The sequence below is a fragment of the Glycine max genome, chromosome 16 (assembly GCF_000004515.6).
Source record: "Glycine max cultivar Williams 82 chromosome 16, Glycine_max_v4.0, whole genome shotgun sequence".
NCBI classification, from domain to species: domain Eukaryota; kingdom Viridiplantae; phylum Streptophyta; class Magnoliopsida; order Fabales; family Fabaceae; genus Glycine; species Glycine max.
In genome coordinates this window covers 2,225,768-2,248,369 of record NC_038252.2, presented here as the reverse complement: position 1 = coordinate 2,248,369, position 22,602 = coordinate 2,225,768, and the positions used below count along the sequence as shown (strand labels likewise).

At 32.6% G+C, this 22,602-nt stretch overlaps 3 protein-coding genes across 7 annotated transcripts; 2 read left to right on the top strand and 1 right to left on the bottom strand.

Annotated features, from left to right (window-relative positions):
* The first annotated feature begins 279 nt into the window (after window positions 1-279).
* On the top strand, window positions 280-5,460 carry LOC100795763 (auxin response factor 9). 3 transcript variants are annotated; one of them, XM_006598838.4, is made up of 14 exons: window positions 280-964; window positions 1,271-1,386; window positions 1,544-1,639; window positions 1,753-1,809; window positions 2,066-2,218; window positions 2,341-2,425; window positions 2,583-2,673; window positions 2,759-2,923; window positions 3,032-3,145; window positions 3,231-3,303; window positions 3,408-3,555; window positions 3,646-4,271; window positions 4,533-4,720; window positions 5,003-5,460. In XM_006598838.4, the coding sequence occupies exons 1-14, from the start codon at window positions 898-900 to the stop codon at window positions 5,163-5,165; spliced, it is 2,142 nt and encodes a 713-aa protein (XP_006598901.1). In that variant the 5' UTR covers window positions 280-897; the 3' UTR covers window positions 5,166-5,460. The 3 variants fall into 3 exon arrangements, with proteins under 3 accessions (XP_006598901.1, XP_006598900.1, XP_025981855.1); XM_006598837.4 differs by having other exon boundaries at window positions 3,637-4,271; XM_026126070.2 differs by having other exon boundaries at window positions 3,408-4,271.
* An 8,275-nt stretch (window positions 5,461-13,735) lies between these two features.
* On the top strand, window positions 13,736-15,855 carry LOC100794522 (uncharacterized protein At4g00950). 3 transcript variants are annotated; one of them, XM_003548291.5, is made up of 2 exons: window positions 13,736-14,743; window positions 15,469-15,855. In XM_003548291.5, the coding sequence occupies exons 1-2, from the start codon at window positions 14,096-14,098 to the stop codon at window positions 15,544-15,546; spliced, it is 726 nt and encodes a 241-aa protein (XP_003548339.1). In that variant the 5' UTR covers window positions 13,736-14,095; the 3' UTR covers window positions 15,547-15,855. The 3 variants fall into 3 exon arrangements, with proteins under 3 accessions (XP_003548339.1, XP_006598899.1, XP_006598898.1); XM_006598836.4 differs by lacking the exon at window positions 15,469-15,855 and adding an exon at window positions 14,901-15,162; XM_006598835.4 differs by lacking the exon at window positions 15,469-15,855 and adding an exon at window positions 14,898-15,162.
* A 3,800-nt stretch (window positions 15,856-19,655) lies between these two features.
* On the bottom strand, window positions 19,656-22,602 carry LOC102663859 (uncharacterized). Its single transcript, XM_014768559.2, has 3 exons — window positions 22,306-22,602; window positions 20,979-21,883; window positions 19,656-20,473 (listed from the first exon to the last, which is right to left on the bottom strand). Exons 2-3 carry the CDS (start codon window positions 21,854-21,856, stop codon window positions 20,014-20,016), a joined length of 1,338 nt encoding a protein of 445 aa, XP_014624045.1. The 5' UTR covers window positions 21,857-21,883; window positions 22,306-22,602; the 3' UTR covers window positions 19,656-20,013.

The following is a 22,602-nucleotide window of genomic DNA, read 5'->3' as shown; positions in this document are numbered from 1 at the left end:
ACAATAATTTTTTTAATGTTTGAACACATTTCACACATCTCTTTTATGACACCTTTTATAAGAAATTATTTTACAAATTTTAATAAATAAATTACTATTTTGCAACTTTTATAAACTAAAAGACTAAATTACAACCTAATAAATATATGCGTAATTTAGCTCTTAATGAAACATTAAATGTTTTATTAAAAAATAATAGTATTAAATGAAACATTAGATAACAGAGTTTATTTAATAATAAAAAAGAAAGTGTGTTTAAATAGTGGCCAATGAGTTTGAGAGAATAAGTTGCAGTAGGCTAAGCTGAATCTATAGACTAGAGTAGAGTAGTGTAAAGGGAAATGAGTGATTAACTTCTCAAACTGAGAGAGAGAGAGAGAAAGAGAGAGAGCACTGAAGTGAAGAGTGCATTGTGATATGAGGAAGCAACAACGTTGGCAAGTTGGTATCGTGGATTGAGGTGGTCTTTTGGGGGAAACCATCAACGACAACGACAGCATCAAAAGGAAGAGAAAGACCCAGAAACGGGAACGGCTTTCAGAAACTCACAAGCTTTTCAAAAAGAGCTTCAAAGTGAAGGAAAAAAGTGCCCTTTGATTCTTGGTCACCACAACGCCAAGACAAACAACAAACAAAGCAAAACACACACACACACACAAGCAAACTAGAGGAGCCACCGCAACATGTTTTCTGTAACCGAATGCTATAATTCAAGGGAGTTGGTGGTGGTGGTTGTTACAGAATAGAAAGAGAAAAAAAAAGCATTTTTGTAGTTTGGAATTATCATTGCTACTACTTCGTCTACTACACACATTTAACTGTCATGTCTGGTTGGTGAAAGGAGCTTTCTGTTGTGTTGGCTTTGTCTTTCTGTTGTGTGGTTTTGTTTGCTGTTGAATGGCACATCTGGGGTGTTGTAATCTTGGGGGCCCTGGGAGTAGTGGAACTTCTCTACCGGAAAAAGGTCAATCAAATGGGTTTGTTGTGGTTGGAATTTCATGTTGGATTATTATTACCTTGTTTGGTCACTGAGAACGTTGAGGCATAAAAGGGAAATGCTTGTGTTTATTTAGCAATTGCTCATGTTTTTGTTTTTTTTAATGATGAAATTTTGAGGGGTGTGTGAATGACCCTTTTCCCTTGTGAAGATTGGGGAAAGTGGGGTTGAGTAAAGTTGTTAACTTTCTCAGAGACCATGCAGGGGCATTGAGCTTGTTTTCTTGTTTGTTCTCTTCTCACTTGGTTCTGTTTTGTTTTTGTTTTGTGGCAGGTTTGAAGGATGATGATCTCTATAGAGAGCTATGGAAGCTGTGTGCAGGGCCATTGGTGGATGTTCCTCGTACTGGAGACAGAGTTTTCTACTTCCCTCAGGGTCACATGGAACAAGTATGCATATGGTTCTTCTTTTCTTTGTTTTTGTTTTTTTTTTTTGTTGCTGTTTTTGGGGTTGTGGTTGTTTTTCTTTCCTTGTTGTACTTGCATACGAAAACTTTAAGGCCTTCTGGGTTGTTTTTCTTTTTTTTTTTCTTTTGCTTTTGTACAGTTGCAAGCATCTACGGATCAGGAATTGAACCAGGAAATTCCCCATTTCAATCTCCCGGCCAAGATTTTTTGCCGTGTTGTGAACATTCAGTTGTTGGTACTGTTGTTTTTGTTCCTCTTTGCTGTTGTTTTTTCCTTGTTCCTTTTCTTTTTGGCTGAAGTGACGGTTCACATGTAGTTATGATGGAATCTTGGTTAATTTTTTTGTAGGCGGAACAAGACACTGATGAGGTTTATGCTTGCATCGCTTTGCTTCCAGAATCAGATGTGAGAATATATGTGTCTCCTATCCTTTTATGGTTTAGTCTTGTCCATCTGTTTTGTTATTGAGTCACATTTTCTGAATAGAGTTTCCCCTCATTATTGGTCTGCTTCTGTCTCATTCTGCTTTATTATCAGAAGAAAAAAAAACTTCGTGCCAAAGAAATAGATTTTAGGTTGAGAAATTAACTGGGGTTAACACTTGTAAGCATAACAGTTTTTTGAAATAATCTGTTTTTTTATGTGTGTGTGGTTTATACAGCAAACTGAGCCTACAAATCCTGATCCAAATATTTCTGAGCCCCCAAAACAGAAGTTTCACTCATTTTGCAAGATATTAACTGCCTCTGATACTAGCACACATGGAGGATTTTCAGTTTTGCGGAAGCATGCTACTGAGTGCCTGCCTGCATTGGTATTTAGCCCTTTTGAGCTTCCTTTAACTGAGACTGAATGGGTGAATGTAGAGGTCTGAATAATAATAAAAAGAAATCAAATTTTCCTGAATTTTAAATGTTATGTATTTATATATTGTAGGACATGACTCAAGCAACCCCTACTCAGGAGTTGGCAGCAAAGGATCTTCATGGATTTGAGTGGAAGTTTAAGCATATATATAGGGGTAAACTGGTTTTGATATTAGTAAACTTTAGTTGCATGTTCAAATTTTGAATGAATGAAAATTGTGATTTGCATCAAATGAGGAATGCTAGAGACATAGTACTCATATCTTATTTTTTACTGCAAATTTTGCTTATCCCTTTCACTAATGTGATAAGGTCAACCAAGGAGGCACTTACTTACAACTGGCTGGAGTACATTTGTTGCATCTAAAAGATTGGTTGCTGGAGATGCTTTTGTGTTTTTAAGGTATTGAAAATCAAATTTTGATGCTTTGTATAATTTCCTGTTTTTATTTAGGACCTCCTACAAAGGTTGCATTTGATTGATGCAGGGGAGAGCATGGGCAATTGAGAGTTGGAGTTAGACGTTTAGCGCGGCAGCAGAGTCCTATGCCTTCATCTGTGATATCAAGCCAGAGCATGCATCTTGGAGTGCTTGCCACTGCTTCCCATGCTGTCATGACTCGTACCATGTTTTTGGTTTATTACAAGCCAAGGTTTGTAAAAAAAAAATTAATTTGATGTAATGTAGATGTCATGTCAATAGCTTATAGTCCAACAATTTGTGTAACTTTGCCCTTAAACATGTCTTTTGATCCATTCAGGACTAGCCAGTTTATTGTTGGTTTGAACAAATATCTAGAGGCAGTCAACAATAAGTTTTCACTCGGCATGCGATTCAAGATGAGATTCGAGGGAGATGACTCACCTGAGAGAAGGTATTCATGTAAACAATTACTATTATGGTCAAAATGTCACCTTCCCTGCAAGTTGTATTTAATTACCGTGCAATTATTTGGTCAGGTTTTCAGGTACTATTGTTGGGGTTGGAGACGTGTCTGCAGGATGGTCAAATTCACAGTGGCGCTCATTGAAGGTTGAACTTTATTCTGAACAACCCATCTAAAAACCCTTTTACTCTTGAATGAATTCTATGCATCCGTTTTAGCTTATTTATGATTTTTTTTTATTGCTATTTAGGTTCAATGGGATGAACCAGCAACAATTCCAAGGCCAGATAGGGTTTCTTGCTGGGAGATAGAGCCTTTTGTAGCTTCTACTGCTTTGAATGTCACACAACCAGCAGTGAAGGGTAAAAGGTCTAGGCCTGCTGATGTATCGTCTTCTGGTAGGAAGCTTGTCCTAAGTTTAACTTTAATGAGTTCTTTAATTTATTACCTAAGATATTATTTTGATATTTTCAATTCAGCTGCTTCAGGTTTCTGGTATCATGGTTCTTCCAATGAGCTTAGTCAATTAGGTGCTGCCACTGCTGAAGTCCAAAGCAAGGAAAATCAGGTTGTTCCATGTTCTCTGAGGCAGAAAGACATTATTAATAGCAATCCAATTGATGCTAATAACTCTAGCATCAGCTCTAGAGTCCGGATGGAAGGAGTATGGCCTTCTTCACCACATTTGAATGTCACTCCAAACCTTTTTTCTGATCCCAATAACAACAGTGTTTTGGCACGATCACCGATCTCTGGTTATCTTAATGTTCCATCTAGATCAAGTGATGGTCCCACATGTGAGCATGTGGAAGACGGGAAAAAGATTGAGAATTCCCTTGATTGCTGGTTATTTGGAGTTAATTTGACTAACAATTGTAGCAATGTTATAATTACTACTCCTTCAGAGAGGGAACTGAGAGGTCCAATAAGCTCAAGTGTTGCTCCTAGTGGTCCCAAAGAATCTATTCCTGCAGCTGCATGTGAAACTGAGAGGGTTCAGACTCCCAACTATTCACTGTCCAACAAGGGGCAGAAGCAAATTATTTCTGAGGCATCACCAAATGAGTGGCAGAACAAGCAGGCCACTGTACCATCCATGAGGACGCGGACTAAGGTACACATTGTCAGCCTTGTATGAAGGGAAATAATCTGAGATTCCTTTCATATTTTAGGAGCAAAGTCAAATAATGTAAAAGGCTAGGAAATTGGTCATTTTTTAAGAATTATGGTTAATGGTATTTTTGTAGGTAGGTAGGAGTCAAGATTGTCACATTCTCTAACCAATTTTTTTCCTTCAAATTTCACTTTCAATTTTTAATGAAGTTATAGTGGTTTCTTAGTTGAGGGATATGCTAACTTTAATATTCTTGAGAAGGTGCAAATGCAAGGTGTTGCTGTTGGTCGTGCGTTTGACTTGACCACATTGAGTGGCTATGATGATCTCATAGAAGAACTCGAGAAATTGTTTGAGATCAGAGGAGAGTTGCATTCACAAGACAAATGGGCTGTTACTTTCACGGATGATGAAAATGACATGATGCTCGTGGGTGATGATCCATGGCCGTGAGTAACATGATTTTTGTTGCCAACTCCACTTTCAATTTCTTGTTTCATTGAACCACAAATTAAGTTTAATTTGCAGGCACTATCAATATAAAAATATTTTACACTGTCAAGTGGTAAAAAATAATTGCAGATATGGATTTTAAGGTAGTTATTGTAAAAAATAATAAATTTATCATACATGTTAATTTATGATCATGGGAGAATGTAATTTTTTTTAATGGTCATAGGGGAAACTATTTTCTCCTATTTATTTATTTTCTCGTGCCACCTAACATGCAGGGAGTTCTGCAACATGGTGAAGAGGATTTTCATTTGTTCACGGGAGGACTTGAAGAAGATGAAATGCTGCAAGCTACCTGCTTCTTCATCAGAGGTTGAAGAGGTTCTATTGAGTCCAGATTCACAGAATAGGGATGAGACTCAACAGTCTCACATGCCTTAGACAACTTAGTTTTTTTTTTTTTTTTCCTTTTTTTTTGGGGTCTGGGAAGGGAAATATATCTGATGGCATAGGTTGCTCCATTTTAATGAACTTTCACAGCAACTGCAGATTAGTGGGCTAGTTTAAGTGGACTTATTATATAATATGAAAGCAATAGGTAGTGCAGTTGGATTTTAGGTACTTATATTTGTGAATATCTTCTTTTTTTTTAATCCTAGAGTGCCATCAGCATGTAAACAAGTATGATTTTCCCTCTCTAATGGATTGTCTGTCTGTGATGTGTCGGTTTGTTCCACATATATTTTGTTATCATGTTTTGCTAAATTTGCTAGTTTTGGGGTTGAGTGCTAATAAATTAAAGGAAAACAATTTGGTATTTGGTCTTGGCAAATGGTGGTCTTTCACGCTGACAATGACTACCATAAAAAATGGTAGTTAATCTGACGAGAATTAAGTGATCTTTTGACTATGCGTTACAAAATTTAAAGTCATAACATGGTGAAAATTAAGGTGTCATGAATAATGTAACAGTAACAAGTTGGCTATAATGTGTAAGGAATTAAATTAAATTTCCTTTATGTTAATATTTTTATAAAAATGTGGTTTATAACTTATCAAATCATAATGAAGTTGTTGAATTGGGCAGTAGTTTTCTATAAACTGTACTTTAATTCTGTGGTTTAAGGTAATGGGAAGGGATGTGGAATATGAATATAAACAGTGAAACATTATTCATGGGCGTTCAGGCAGAGGGTCCTTTTGTGAGACAGATGTTGACATGACAAGACAGGAGCAGACAATTTTATGTGTTTTTGAGATACGAAACTTTAAAACAATGATTGACCTTAGTATCAAAATGCACCTTGGATGGCTCCAAATATATTTTGGTGTGGTTTTTAATAGTATAATTAAATAATTAAAATCAAAACTGTATGATGTGCATGCTTGCTACTGGATGCGGGGTTTCGTGGTTGTTTTGCATTGTTAATGTTCAGATTTTGGATCTCTCTGTACTGCAGTATTGCTTATGATATGGCCACATGGTTATTTTGATAGATTCAGTTGGTGGAATAAAAAATAAAATAAATAAATAGAATTAACAAAGCATTTAAGTTGAGTAATGCTATTTGTGCATGACTTTGTACACATCACTTTGCATTTGATAACCATTTAATTATAACTAGTTGCATTAGAATTTTGTTACAAATTTACTTTGATTTTGTTACAAAATATATTTGAGAGAAATGGGATAACAAATTAATGGTCAACGAACATTTTCCATTTAAATTTAGGACATTCCTATAAAAGCTTGGACTTTTTCTCTATTCTCACTTTGTTTGGGTTGTGTTTGATTTATTCTTTTATCCTCTCTCTTTTTTGTTATCATAGGTACGGAATATCTATTCATTTTTATACTCTCTTAAAAAAATTGAAAAAATTATATTTAGAATTAAACAAAAAAGTAAAGGAAAGAAAAAAAGCTTATATAGAAGTTAATTAGAAAAAAAAAATTACTTCTAAAAAAAAGAAACTCAAAATATTAACTCTACCACATGCATCTCAACTTCAATCCTTGTGGTATGTTTTTGAAATATGTCATTGCCATTTTAATTCTTCTGAATTTTGCATCCCATATTTTTTTTAGTTTTGTATGTTAGATATTCAGGTGAGAGCAAGTAATTTTGCAAATGGATGATATATAGGATACATTGCAATGGTGGAATGCTGAGTCTTAGTTCCACATTGCTTGCTGGAATGAGAGGGTTTGATGTTTGTTTTGCCTTGTAATAAGTTGCCCAAAAAGTGGAGGCAAAGGTCGCTTCCAACAAGATTCTTTGTCTTACCGATAAATAAACAATAAAGAAAATTTTCAAAACAAGCAAAGAAAGCAGACACTGAAAGCAAGCTCACCGTTGAGTAGTAAAAGGAACTGATTAAGTGCAATAATTAGAAAGTAACTATCTCTAGACGTATTTCCCTTTATTGTCTTGTAATCCAAATTTGTTTTTAATTAGAGGCTTTAGGAGGCCCACTCCCACTACACCACTCATTCTCTTGCACATTTTGTATTGGATTGGCCTATTGTCACGATGGTTATTATATTTTCTTCATAGTGTCCACTACGTACTTGTGTGATCAAAGTTAATGGCTTCAATATCTTTCATGAACAATTTATTTGTAATTTGTTTTTCTTGTTTTCCCAAATGGTCTTAAGATTTTATATGCATGCATCTATACGGAAATAAAATAAAATCCTGTCCAAAAGTGATTCATATGTACGATTCAGAAGTAGAGATCTAATAATTGACTGCCATCTTTTCTCATTTCATCGTACCATCATTACATTATTGAATCTCATTCTTTGCTGTTGCTTTGCACATGCATAAGAAATGTTTGATTTATTTGGTATTTTTTTACCAAGCTTGACATTTATGTAAATATGAAAAAAGTTTATTTTAATTAATATTATGCACGTGACAAAATAAGCAAAGAAATTAGGTAGAGAAAGCAATAAAGCGAAAGTAAACCCATGGAGTTAGGTGTAGAATAAGTGACTAATTTATAACAAGATGATAAATAAGATTTGAATAGGTTACTAGAAATATTCATATTTAAAGTATGATTGTGTCTCAATCTTTGAAAAAAAGTTATCTGAAAAAAAATCACTATATTTATTTAAACATTGTATGAGATATCTAATAAGTAGAATTGTATTATTAAAAAATAAAATGAATTAAGTTGAGACTTTATGATGTAACGAGTGAGACATTACATGGTTTGAAGATCATGTATTGTTTTTTTTCTTTTATTTCTTTTTTCTTGTTACCTTCACCAAATTTTGGATAAAAAAATGTAACTTAATGTTTAATAATTAAAGTATTAGCAAAACGTTTCTCACCAATCACCACAAAATTACCACAAATTGATCATGGTTCATGGGTGTATTTTGTAAGACTGGATCATTTTCAGATTTAATAATTATTCTTACAGATCAACACAAAACTTTTTAATATATTTTGATCTCACTTGGATGCATCTCCAATTTTTTTTCAAGAGATCACCACCCATAATTGCTACAAGTCAAACACCATTAATGGTAGAACTCTTAATTGATAAGCTACAAAAAAATAAATGTATTTTGTTGGTACAAGTCATATTAATTTTCTTAAGTCATCATCAATTATACATAGTTTCATCCCTCTCATTCTGATATTATTTGATTCATTCGTGTGTCCTTCTTGTAGGAAGCATGCCATGAGCTTTTCCTTATTTGTGTCTCTTTTTTTTTTTTGCACCGATGATCACTCCTTAACCTCATCAATGTTTGGGATGTTAAATGTCTACTAGCTTTTGCTTGGTTTATCCTTGAGCCACATCGAACTGTGAGAGAGACCCTACTTTGATACCCCTCCATTCTCGTTTTGCCTCAACACTTTCTAATGGTACAAATAAGTAAGAATTGATTCTTAGTTTGAGAACCCAGAGAAGAAACATATGTACATTTGTTGGAGTTAGTCTTATAAATTGGTCTCAACACATACATAGTAATCAAAGTTAGGTATGAGTTTGAACTTGTAGACAATCTTTTAACCTACAAATCAAGTGAGTTAGGACAAGGTAATATGTTGGTCTATTCTTTTGTTTTTTAGCTGCTAATATGTTGGTCTATTCTTTGATGGGATTTGCTAAGTGCACCTAGCATAATTTCTTATGCACCCAACATTTTAAGTGAAGAAGAAAAATTGCCTTTCATTTAAAATTTTAAAAACCTCTCCTCTCCCTCTCCTTCTTGTACATTTTCATTGTTGTTGCACATCCCTCTTCTTTCTTCTTTGCTTCTTCTTCTCGTCGCGCCGTCGTTCCTGCCCTTCCGCCAATCACCGCCATTGTCACCGTCATCGTCTTCGCCTTCGCCGTAAGTCCCACTTTTCCAGTCTATGGGATTGTGCAACCATTACAATGATTGAGAATATGTATAATGCATACGGATTGACAATCTGTATAAGCAGATTGACAATTTGTATAAGCCATACGGATTGAGAATTCATATAAGGCAATCTGTATGCATTATATGGATTCTCAATTCGTAAAATTGAGTTTATTTTTAATTTATTAATTAATAAAATAATAATATAATAACTTATTATTATTTAAAAATAAATTAATAATTTGTTGTTATAATATTTATTTAATAAATAAATATTTTTGTATATTTTTAATATGTATTTAATTAATTAATTATATTTGTTTCTTGAAGTTGGTTTTTAATAATTAATTAATTCAATAAATAATTAATTTACAAATTTTATTTAATCAATTTAATTATATTTGATATTTGAAATAGTTATTTATAAAATATTTAAATATCATTAATTCCACATCTTTATAAATATATATTGTAGGAATTAGTTTAACAAGAAAATCTAACGTTGAAAATGACAATTTTTTTTATTGATATAGTCATAAATATTATTACACTAATAATAATAAATATTTATATAAATAGTATTTGAAAGTATAAAATTAAAATTTCGTCATTTGTTTATAAAAAAACATACTCATTTATTTGAAATAAAAAAATTGTACTTAGATTTTTATCATATATTTAAGTTTGCTAAAATTAGTGATGTGAAGTCTATAAATATTTTAAAAGAATTTGTATATTGATTAATGAATATATAAAAGTATTAAAAAATTTAATTATAAAATTATTAAATATATATTGTGAATAATTAAATAGTAATTTATTCAATATTTCAAATTAAATTTATTTATTAGTCAATTTTTTAGTTAGTTTATGAAAGTCAACTATTATTTAAATGATGACATTAATTGTTATTACTGTTTAAATGTGTAAATTATGGTTAAAACCAGAGAATTGTGTTGGACTTTAGTCAAAGTTTTAGGAAGAGCCTCTGGAACAGAAGTTAGTGGTGAAGCGGATGAAGTCCCTCGACGACGAAGGATGACATCATTTGCACGTAGACAACGGGCAGCTACACCTATTACTAAGGATGGTGAGCATCTTGATCATGCAGCTGATGGGGTTCATGAGCAACCTCAGGAACCCATTATTGATGATGTGTGTGCTGATGTCCAGGATTTTCTAGGCAGGTCCCACGATACATCTGTTTTGACTGATTATGTTTATCATGTAACAACCAGAGTTTGAAATGGAGAGATATTGATTTTTTAAAATATGTAATATTTTTGTAACTATTTTTTAATTTAAGTTGAAATGATTAATTTTTTTTTTCTTCAAGAACATCCTGAGTTGAAGTTGTCCTCTCATGGAAGGAAGATAGAGAAATTTTGAAGGTCTGCTTCATAGATTGAAAGCATAATGACTGCCACATGATTAAGTCCTCTGATTGCATGTTCATTGGACACTGGTGACAGAGGACTTATATTTGCTTTGGCCGAGAGGTGACATAAGGAAACCAGTAGTTTCCATCTTCCGGTAGGAAAGGTCACTATCACCCTCGATGATGTGACATCATTGCTACATTTACCTATTACAGGCGCCTTCCATACCTTTGATGCTCTCCATGTAGACCAAGTTGTGGACTTGTTAGTGGAGTTGATTGAAGTCAGTTCACAAGAAGCAAGAGATGAGACATTTCAATGCCATGGGGGCATATGTTCGACTATCCTGATGTAAGACATTTATCGTAGCAAATGTGATGCAGGAGAGTGGATCGTAGCAGTTCGAGCATATCTTTTGCATCTAGTAGGTTGCACACTCTTTGCTAGCAAGAGTGTCACACACATGCATGTGGTATTCTTGGATACATTTCGTGACCTCAGCCAAACTGGAAGCTATGCATGGGGAGCTACTGCACTAGTCCATATGTATGAGAATTTGAATGATGTGTCAAAGAGAATGACCAGACAACTTACAGGATATATCACACTTTTACAAGCATTTATAATTTATTTTAAATTTAATTTTTTGTTTTGTATTTTATATTGAGTATTGTTTTGATTTTTGTTTTTTAAATATATGCAGTGTTGGATCAAGGAGCATTTTCCTATTGCTGTTTCTTCTATTGCCGTCGAAGATTATCATGAGATAAAATCATGTGCTTGCCATTGGAAGTCTGGGAAGGCATTACCAGTGTCGACACATATAGAAAACATATAGAATTGTCAATCCATATGTTTTATACGTATTGCTAATCCATATAGAACAAAATCATAGTTGCAAAAAAAAAAAAAGTAAAGGGTAACCAATGAGCTCGACCAAAATTCACACACCACCTTTAACAGAACTCTCAGTAGAGAAGTAGTGAAAAACAAGCACAAATTTTAAGTGAAGAAGGAAGAGGAAGAAGAAGAAATAAGTAGAGGGTAGTTTGAGTATTTTGGGGAATTGCTGGGTGCAGAAATTAATTCCCTTCTTTGATTCAGAATATGTTGATCCATTCACATGCAAATCTATTAGGCCCAATTCATTTAACTTTGTGGGTTATACCATTTGGATCCACATGTTACCTTATCAACTTTAAGAGCAATTTTTTTAATATTAATTATTGTTTTATACTTTTATTGCTTAATGTCTTATCAATACTTAGAAAATTAACACTTCCGGTTTCCTCAGTCTGATCTTTTATTGTTTAAAGCTATTGAGTTTTATTAATGTTTTATTTGGTGTCCAAGTGGAGTAGATGATGTTCTTTTAGATTTTACTATTTGAATTTGAATCATCCATGCATATTTGCTACATTTTCGTTAATCTTTGACTCTCTTTTTTTCTCGTTTTTATAAAGTTTTTTTTTTTTTTATAAATTTTTATAATCTCAATCATTTTTTTAATTATAAAAAATAGTTAGCCATGCAAACTACTCCGTTAGTCCATGGGCTTATTGGACTAAACACGAACCACATATAAAGAGACTTGTTTATTCATCCTCTTTTCAACATGATGAATCTAACAATTTTCTTCAACCACGTTTTTTGTCTCAGAATGTGGGAAATAGAGGGTTAAACAACTACACAAACACACACACAAACTCATATACCCACCTCTAATTGTAATGCATCCTATATTTGAAATATTCCTTAATTTTTTTTATATATAATTGAAATATTGTTATTTAAACCAACTTAACCAAAAAAAAAAGAGTTAAAAATGTAGCCTTTGATACAATTTTTTGGGTATTCTGATATTTGAACAAACATGAACGTCAACTCATAGTATGTAATTTTCATTGTTGCCTGATACGAAGGAAATCTAATGGAATTTGGTGGCAAATAAGAATGACTCGTTTCATAGGGCAGATGAGTCTAGACAGGACATGCATTTCCACTATTATTTCCTGTATTTTTCATTGCTTTTCGGAAAGTTCATTTTAGAATGCAAATGAAGCCTATAAGAGTACTCTGTTCACGCCACTCAATTTTCTATCACAATCTGTGTCCAATATGGCTTGATCCAACAAGACAAATCAAGTGTCTTATGTTTGTGTAGGTGAAAGGGTTAAGGTCCAAATCATTACCTACGTGAAATTGGTATAAAACAAATTAATCTGGATCATTTGATGTGTCACGTGATGCACCAAGGAATAATTAAATGGAGCCAATGTATGAATTGAAGAGTATGAAATAAATTAAGTTTCTTAATAAATAACGCTACTCACACATATTTATAAAAAAAATATTCTATATTTTTGTCACAATACAGTTTTTCAACGAGAGAAATGCATGTTAAATGAGTCGAGACCGAGAAAGGAGTGTTGCGTGTATTTGAGCCAATAGTATGTGTGGTTGGAATGAAAATGAGTGGAGAAAAGTGGGAAGAAAAATCATAAATTTTAACCATGGGTTAAAGAGAAAAATGGAAAGGTTAGAAGAAAGATAGTGGGAGGACTCACAAAAATTATTTCTTCTCGAGTGGGGAGAAAATGAGAAAAGAAAACAAATATTATTCAAATAAAAAATTTATGAATTTATCTAATTATTATATTACTAAAATGTAAAAATTATTCAACACAATTTCATTTTTTTTATTTGAACTTTGATGTTATATGCGTGTTTAAATTCACATTGGATAATTTAAAATTAAGTTGAAATAGTAATTAATACTTAATAGCATGATTTTTGGTAGGTAACTTACGTTATGAAATTAATTATGAATTCATTATAAAAAAATAAAATAATTATGAATCAAAATTAATTTTCAGTTGAAATAGCTTTAAGTAGCATTTATATCAAATAAAAAAGTTACACTTAATTTTACTGCTAACTTATTTTTTTAAATTAAAACGTCAAAATATAAATTACTTTACTCTAAAATCAATTTTCCAAAATAATTTTCTTTTAAAATTAGTTTTGTAAACGATCATCTAATAGTTCTATACCAAAAATCACGTTCAAATATTTCGAGCTAGCCTCTCCCACGCAAGCAATTCAACAAAATGCTAAGTTTCTAGTTTGACACCAACAAAGTGATTTGATTTGATAATAATCAAACCACTTGGCGACTTTTGGAAAAGCAGAATTCAATGATGAAATAATTACGCAGTAAAAAAAAAAGAAATTTGAATTGAATTGAAGGAGGAGTTCATTTTCTTTTTCATTATCCGGCTCCAGCAAAACGTTAACGTGTGAAGAAATTAAAGTCCCCACTCCTCAGTAGTCTATGCACATTATTTCACAAAGTACACGTAATATATTGATGAATCATGAATGAGACCCCATTTGATTTTGAAGCTTAATTTGCCTCACAGAAATACCAATATGACCGAAAGATCCAACCTTTTCGGCTGAAAGAGCTTCCCTTCATCTCTTCCACATTTCAATATTGTCTTTTCTTCTTTTATGTCATCAAAACACAAAAAAGCATAGTCAAAAGCTAACACTTATAGACTTATAGTTGTTCCAACACACAAAGTGTGTGTGAGTGTGAGAGAGAGACAAAGAGAGTAGTGATGGGTGGTTGTGAAGTAGAGTTTGAGGCAGATCAGTGCAAGATACCAAAACTACCCTTGTTGAACCCTCCAACAATGCATTCTCCAGAGAGACCAGGGATGAAAACTCCACCACTTTTCACTTCAGCTTCAGTTCCATTTGGTTGGGAAGAGGAGCCAGGGAAGCCAAGGCCTTGCACTGATATTGTGAGCTTCTCAAACCCAACTCCAAAGTGCTTGGAACTTCCTCCAAGGTTGCTACTTGATTCCCAAAACAACAACAAAAGCAACAAACTTTCATCACCCACCACTGTTTTGGAGGGACCATACCCTTATGTGGCTACCACCAACACTTGCAACTCTCCTTCTTTTAGAATGAATGAAGACTTGTACGGTTCTTTTGGGTCTGAAAGAGGGAAACTTGGGACCATGGTTTTGAACCAAGGAGTGGGGATCAAGGAGGAGGAGAAGGAGAAAGGGTGGTTTGGTTCATGGAGGGAAAAGGCCTTGAAAAGAGAGGCTAGTGGTGGTGGGGGTAGTTATGTCTTTCCATCTTCTGTTGAAAAAGATCCTGAATGTGTTGGCACTCACAAGAAGGTGAGGAGTATGAGAAAGAGGAATCGTCCTGGGAGCTTTACTAACCCATTCCATGCCAAGTCTAGTGTGTGGGTAAGTTTTTTTTTTTTAGCTTTTAAGTTTTAACACACTTTATTATGCCTTGCTTTTCTCTGCTTTAATTGGGTTTATAGATTTTTTTCTCAGTGCTTGAAATTTTACTTTGCTAAAACTTGTGTTATGATGTATAAAGCATGTAACTTTTTAGCAGTTTATATCTGGGCTGGTGTGGTTTTGAAGTCAAGCTTCCCTGAATGGCTATTTGGTCAGCATCCTGTAGTGGAGATTCATAATGAGGGATTTTAGTGAACTATAGTTACTATTTTTTAGTGGAGGAAACTGTGTATAAAATTCTCTTTGACTCATAGTCATATTAAATGATTTAGTTTAGTGTACGAAGATAGTCATCTAATCTATTTGTGTGTTATCATTGATCTAGCAGTATATATATGCAATTGGATTATTTCTTGAAATTTCACATAATGTGTTTCAAATAATTAAGGAAAACTACTTTAGTTCTTAAAAAGAAGTATGTGTAAATTTTCAAAAAATACTAAGGTGTCAGCATAGTTTGTCCTAATAATAATGCTTAGAAGTTAGATAGGAATCTGAAAATTGAGGGTGCTTATTCCACTTGACCAAAGTTGTAATTTGGGGTAGAGGGTGTAACCATAAAAGGGGTTGATTTGTGTCATAAAATTGTCTGTTTTTTTCTGTGTAAGATTCTATCGACAAAGTTAACATGGTCCCTAATATTGCACGGGTTTTGATTTCTGTAGACAACGATGTGTGAGGGGTTGAAGCGGGTGGTTCCATGGAGGGGTAAAAAACTGAAGAAATATGGGTGTTGGCCTTAGGCTTCTGGGACCTTTTTGGTCATGGTTAGGTCAAAATCGATTACCTTGGATGCTATTTATTCACTGCCATATTAATTACTTTTTTTTTTCTCCATTTATCTTTCTATTGTATTTATGAAAAAAATCAGAGTCGCAGGTTGCATTCATAACTTGTTTCATCTGCTGCTATACCACTGTAACACTTTTGGATTGGTTCGTTCGTTGCTGCTCAAACTTTATGTTACATGTTATTGTCATAGGATAAGATGTACAAATTTTCAAGCCTTCATTATATGGTATCTTAATGGAATCTGGCAGGTGCGATATCTATTAAATTGTAATCATGCTCATAGCCGTTGTGGACGGTGCCACCCTTATTGATTCATTGTCGTTAAAATATTTTTTTTTAACAAGAAACCATATAATGCATTAGTCAATAATTACTTTTCATTAGGATATTTTAGGTAATGAAATTAAAAATTATATTCTACAATTTCGATTTGATTTCCAATAGAATTGGAATGGGTTCAAAATTATAGATGTTATGTTTGACTTATACAAGGAATTAGACGTAGAATCAAAATTTTAAATTCAATTTCAATTTTGTTGTCTAGATATAAGTTGTTAAGGGTGTTTATGTTTGGGTTGGTTTGGGTTTTAGGGGAAATGAAATTTGAATCAATTGATTTTAATTGGTTTGGATTTTAGATTTTTTTTGTCTAACCCAAAACAAACATATGCTGAATAGGTTGATTTGATTCAGATCACCTTACATATGATAAAAAAAAAAGACAATAAAAAATTGTTTTGAAAAAAAAATATAAAATAACAATTTTATCCCAAAATTAATCGATAATCATGTGACATACATTAAATTAGTCAAATCCATTTTAGGAGGTCTAAATATCAAAGTTGTATTACCAACATAGATTGGGTGGAGGTTTAGAGGAGGCTCAACAACCATCATGAGAAAGCATAATGATGATTGTATGGGGCTTTGTAAGAGTGCAAGTGAGTCGTCATTTTAGGGTTGCATGATAAAGGAAAATGAAAGTGTTAAAGTGAGTTTTTAAGTCTTTGTGATTAACATAAAATGTAAAGGAAATACACAAAACGACCTAAAAATATAAATTAAAAGATGGTTATATACTGATAATGTACAAAATTTTACACAGTCATTCAATCATAACTCATTATGTATTGTAAGTTTTTTTATTTTTAAAATATTAATCTTAAATTAATTCAAACAGTGATTTGTGATTGGATAATACTATAAAATTATTAGTGCATAAACATTAAACTCATATAAGAAACTTCATTATTTAAAAATAATAAAAATTAATAATATATATTCAGTGTGTTCATATTGATTCGAATTTGAAAATTCTGAATCCGATGCTCAAACCAATTGTTATCGATACTAATTGGTTTGATTTGAATTGAATTGAACCCTAACTAAGAAAAAATTTGAACAAATTTAATTGATTTGGTTTGAATTATCGGTTTGATTTGTTCATCTGAAATGAATAAAAGTAAATATAGTTGTTAGTTGTTGATGAGAAAATTAATTATTAATTTAACAATCAAATGCATGATTTGTTATGTATCAAGCCATGACTATGGCAAGACGAATGAGGCCATTGCCTTAGACTCCTTCAAGTTCTTAGTTTATAATAATTAAGAATTTTAAAAGAGATTGAATTAAAAAAAATATTATATTAATCTTGAAAGTTTTGGTATGCTTTAATTTGATATTAGTAATCTTAAAAATATTAATTAAATTATATTAAAAATAATTAATTTTACATGCAGGTAATATTTACATAATATTATTAATAATATTAGTAATTCATGTCATTCTTGAAAGAAAATAAAAATTAGTTTTTAAATTAACTTGAGATAAATTATATTACAAAGATATTGATTTGAATAAATTATTATTGAATGAGATGTTTAAATTGTTTGATTATTAAATTTTAATTAATAATTTTTTAAATATAAAATTTACCTAAGGCCTAAAAAATTCTAACACGGTCCTGCTTACGTACATTCAACATCAATTGATTTTCTTGTCAATGACCAAGATTATTTACCTTGTTTTTTATGAGTTGGTCACTTTAGAGGAATTGAATTATAAATCTCTTATTAAAAAATATTTTATATGCTAATTATTAAATCATTTTTATTTTATTGATCATGATGTTAGTATAGAGTATTTATCGTTGAAAAAAATATATTATTATTAAATAGCTTAAGTATAACAGTATAATTATTATTTTAAAAACAACTTGATTTGGTTAGCTATAACTATAAGTACAATTTGAAAAGAATTACATTTTGAATATGTAAAAGAAAAGCGTACATTTTGAAACTTCTAATTGGAGCGTACATAAGTCCGTTGGATGGATCGAGTTTGGAAAACAACTGATCTATCCAGTTAGAGAGACAACAGCAGCCACAATTAAAGTAAGCACAGCATTTGTGGAATATGAGTGAGGAATTGATAGTTTTTAATGAATTGGTGACTGAAGAAGACAATTTTTATTGTGTTGGTTAGAAGTTAGAAATGGCTTAAGCTAATTATTTTGTAATCCCATAAAATTTTTATATAATTATGACTAGAATTTTTAAAAGATTTTCAAATAGAAAAATTAAGACTAATGAGACTAAATTCAATTTCAAGCATCAATTCTAAGTATGAAACTAACACAAATATGTTGTCTTATTCAAAAATTTATTTTAATTATTTAGGAAAATATGATCAACATGCGAATGATTTAGTTAAAAGATTAACTTTTCACTTTTAAAGAATTAATATAGAATTTTGTCCATCAACAAGTCAGCTTTTTCTGTTCATAAAAGTTTTTTTTTTTATACAAATTAGTTCTTCATCAAATAAAATTGTTTACAAGGAAGCAACTTGATAGAAAAAACTTGTTAGTAATTTTACACTTTTGGAGACCATATAAATGTGCTCTTTCAAGAATCAAAACAACAAAAATTATTTCATTTTAGGACTAAATAATATATATACAACGTCTTTTAACATAAGTTAATTTCAGAACTTTTTGGAAGCCTGAAGTAGGTTCCGTGCTTCCAAATTTGTACAGCATTTATTTATTTTGACTTATTAGGAAACGATTTTTGTCCTAATGGAATTTAAAAGAATCGACCATGAAATCAATGATTCAATGGTCAATTCATGCTGGAAAATATTGTCACCAAGCACAAGTTATTTCAACAAACAGATAAGCTGTAGTCATTATTCTTCACGGTTGCAATCGCAGTTACAAGGCTTATTCTCCACATCTAGAAGCAAGATATAACATATTTTTAATACCTATTATTTTCGTTAGAAGCAAGATATAACATACTTTGAATACCTATTATTTTTGTCGACTGTATTATTGACTTTGTGAAAACAAGCCAATTTAAGACTAGTGTCATATGTTATTCATTGCATACCTAAGACACTTGACATACAGATTCTGCAGCAATAGGCAAATTCAACAATCTAGCCATCAGTCCAAGACTAATTTAGAGTTTTCTACTCCCAAAATGAATTCAATTAAAATACATTGATGAAAGTGTAAATTTCTTTATGTTATCACTTAATCATAAATAGCCATAAATAAGAAGACTTGGACTGTTAGATTGAGATTACTCCACCAAGGATGAGTCATACATGTGTGCTTAAGCATTCTGCCTAAAGGCTAAGAGCTTGTTGGGCTATGGACCGTTTGTCTAGTAGGCCAATAAAAAATAACGAACAAGTCATAATGAAACAGTTGGACCTTAATATTTGGGTTTCAAACCTTTGGGCCATAGACATTATTTTATAAATAAATGTGATATTCTTTTGTCACTTTAAGTTCACACATAATTTAAAATTTCGTGGACAACTCTAAAGCCTCTGACTTTGGGGCCTCTGAGATCCGGCCGTGAACAAGACTCTTGACTTCCTTCATAATACTTAAAACTCAAACTTAAGTCCTTTTTAATTTATATACAGTGCAAAAATATTTACATTCCCAGTACACGAAAAATTAACTCCCCAAAAATTTAAGATCTAATGGATGAAAACACGATGCACCAGTAGAGGTGGTGGGTTAAACCCCACCAATTAGCTCAATTAACCCAACAAAATGTGCAAGTTGAACTAAAAAATGGAGGGGAAAAAACTTGCCCTCATTTAGACTTGGCCTAACACTACAATGCAGAATGTGCATTCTTCTTTCTCCGGTTTAGAACAATTCCCTAGAGGATATTTGAAAAGATTCAAAGAAATACAGATATTTATGTACAAAACAATTCTTAGTATACATTTCGGAAATACAATGCAGAATGTACATTACAGACTAACAAAATCTACAAAACTGCATACACCTTTGATAAAACAAATTTCTCTTCTTTCTCTAATTGAACCAATTTCCTCCTTTGTTTACCATTCTTCATGCAAAGCAAGACTTGACTCTAAATGCTACAAAACTATGGACTAGGTAACATGCAACCAACAGTCCAACCTAAGAGCAAGCCAGCCCCAACAAGACTCAATCCTAAAGCAAATGCAACAGCATATGTTGCAATTTCACTTTCTGGCTTGCCAAGCATCTCTTGTATGGCATAGCCAAATTTTAGCTTTGTCTCGCCCGGTTTCCTACGTATCCATGGGAAGAGAGTAGATATTGGTTGATCCTTGTTCTTAACCTGAGTGTTAAGAGCTTCCAGCTGCAACAGCTGAAACCATTGCTTATAAGCAAAAAGTTGTGAAGCTTGTATGAAAAAGAGTGCAATTGTGTGCTCTTTTTCAGCACAAGCCTGTTTTGCTGCCTCCTCTGCTTTCCTTGCACGTGTTTGGGAATGACACAATGCTTCCATAAGTTGAGCTTTGTTGGGATTTCCCTCAAAAACTTGTTCTGTGACACCCCCATGGATGATGGGATAACTTCTGCAAATTGCAAGTCCAAACAAATTGATTTGAAAACCGAATAACATGCCCCAAATGAACCTCATAAAATGTACATAGTTTATTCACTCAACCACAGAAATACACTATAATGATACCTTTTATTACCTCATTTTTACTCTCACACTAACTCTCGTTAATTGTTTGAAATACATTATAATGACACCTTTTATTACTCAAGAAGCATATTACACCATGCACAACTATAAGAGAGTTATTGTAAACATTAAAAACGTTAAAAGAAGTATGGACTATGGAGTCATAATCAATCTCAGAAAACTTCAGGAGATGTTCGTGTAAGTTGCTTAAAGATTAGAAATATAGCATCGGGAGACTCTAGAAAAAATAATGGGATGAACCAATTTCCCACCATACAGCATTTCTCAATTTGTAACTTGTTTGATTTAAAGTGTTATGGGAGTAAATTATAGCCACATAAGGTGCTAGTGCAACCAAGTGAACCAAACAAATGTGACGAGGAGAATACCTTGAATATTTGTCCCAATCAAAATTTAAATGCCCTTTATTGGTTGAAGGCACAAGCATCCTATGCATCAATTCTGATTCTAAACTTCTCTTTGCTTGAACTTTTAAATTGGAAAAGGCACAGGATTTGGCTTCCTGGTCAAAAGACGATGTTCTTATTTTGATATCACAGATATCAGCACATGGTTGTCCTCTAAGATACTTTTGTGGAGGGGGAAGGTCACAATTCTCAACATGGTTGAGTGATTTGCGCAAAACAAAGCAAGCTAACTCATCTCTATCTGTAGTTCTCCACCTTGGTAGTGCCTTCTCAACTCCAATCCATGAATAATCAGAATCAAAGAAGAAATCATTTGTATGCTTGGACATTGTACAGCCAACAGAATCAATCTTCATAGTCTCATGTTTAGCAATCATATCCATTGGTTGACGATATGCTTTAGAATTTTTACTATAAACCTCTTGCATTCCTTCCATGGAAGAAATATACTCATGGTTCTCATCACCAAAGTGATTAGCATCTCCTTTACATGTTTTCTGTTCATTACGAACATTCAAATTTTCAACCTCATCCTCTAACGCATTTAACTGTTCATATGTTAAACCTTTTTGAAATTCATAGTTAGCTTGCAATTGCAACAACCACCATCTTGAATCAGGAATCACATTGGAAAATGAAGATTTCTGGTTAAAATGGGTGACACTAGCAGCAGCATGATCATATTCATCAGCAGCACTGGCTGCTCCAGCATCAAACAATTTTGATGTTGCACATGAAGATTGACAACAAGCCAACTTAGGGGCTCTTTTTGCATCTTCTTGGACAAAACAACGATTAACAGCTCTCTGCCATGCAGCTCTCACTTCTGCTGTGGCCATCACTTCTTCATCTATTCTTCATAATCTCTGCCCAAAACAAAAATGTTGGCAGTTAAACATCCCAAATCAAATAAAGGAATATATATGCATTATGTGTCAAAGAGTTCAATAAACATGCACTATGAATCTAGAAGGTTGTAAGACTATCCACCAATCAAAAATCAAAAGTAGTTATCAACAAATTTACCATATATGACAGTTTCTGATTGAATGCATACATGACAGTTTCTGATTGAATGATGGGACATGTATTATTCATTCAAGATGATAATCAAATAAAAGTAAAAACAAACATTGAGATGAAGAAGATTGGAACTAGTACTCCGCACATCCGTATGAAAAGAAATAGAAACAGATAATAGTTTACTGCTACATGCATACATCCAAAGTAAAGAAAATTGAAAACAAAAAAGGTTCTCAATTTTCACAAAAGCCACTACAGAACTCACTAGATCATCCACGATTTTCAAAAGAGACAGGGAGCACATAACATCTACAGAAAATGCAAAATCTCTTGAGGGGTGGTAGTGTACTGAACAATTTGAGGCTTGGAATTGAAGATTGAGTTGATGAAGGTGAAAGGAAGTTAGAAATTGGAAGAAGAAAAAAAAAAAGAGAATCAGATTGGGATCACAAAGAATCAGAATCAGAAGCAGCGAAGAAGAAGAAGAAAATGGTAGTTTTTCTTTTAACGAGAATTAATGATGGCTTTCGTGTCAGCTTACGTTGTTTTTTGGTTATGATTC

What these genes read in the sequence shown, in the direction of transcription:
- LOC100794522 (XM_003548291.5), top strand. Translation starts at nt 14,096, where the DNA reads ATGGGTGGTTGTGAAGTAGAGTTTGAGGCAGATCAGTGCAAGATACCA. An exon ending in ATGCCAAGTCTAGTGTGTGG is followed by an intron (nt 14,744 to 15,468) that starts GTAAGTTTTTTT and finishes TGATTTCTGTAG; the next exon opens with ACAACGATGTGTGAGGGGTT.
- LOC102663859 (XM_014768559.2), bottom strand. Translation starts at nt 21,856, where the DNA reads ATGGCCACAGCAGAAGTGAGAGCTGCATGGCAGAGAGCTGTTAATCGT. An exon ending in GATTGGGACAAATATTCAAG is followed by an intron (nt 20,474 to 20,978) that starts GTATTCTCCTCG and finishes TGCAATTTGCAG; the next exon opens with AAGTTATCCCATCATCCATG.
- LOC100795763 (XM_026126070.2), top strand. Translation starts at nt 898, where the DNA reads ATGGCACATCTGGGGTGTTGTAATCTTGGGGGCCCTGGGAGTAGTGGA. An exon ending in CTGAGTGCCTGCCTGCATTG is followed by an intron (nt 2,219 to 2,340) that starts GTATTTAGCCCT and finishes TATATATTGTAG; the next exon opens with GACATGACTCAAGCAACCCC. An exon ending in GTGGGTGATGATCCATGGCC is followed by an intron (nt 4,721 to 5,002) that starts GTGAGTAACATG and finishes CCTAACATGCAG; the next exon opens with GGAGTTCTGCAACATGGTGA.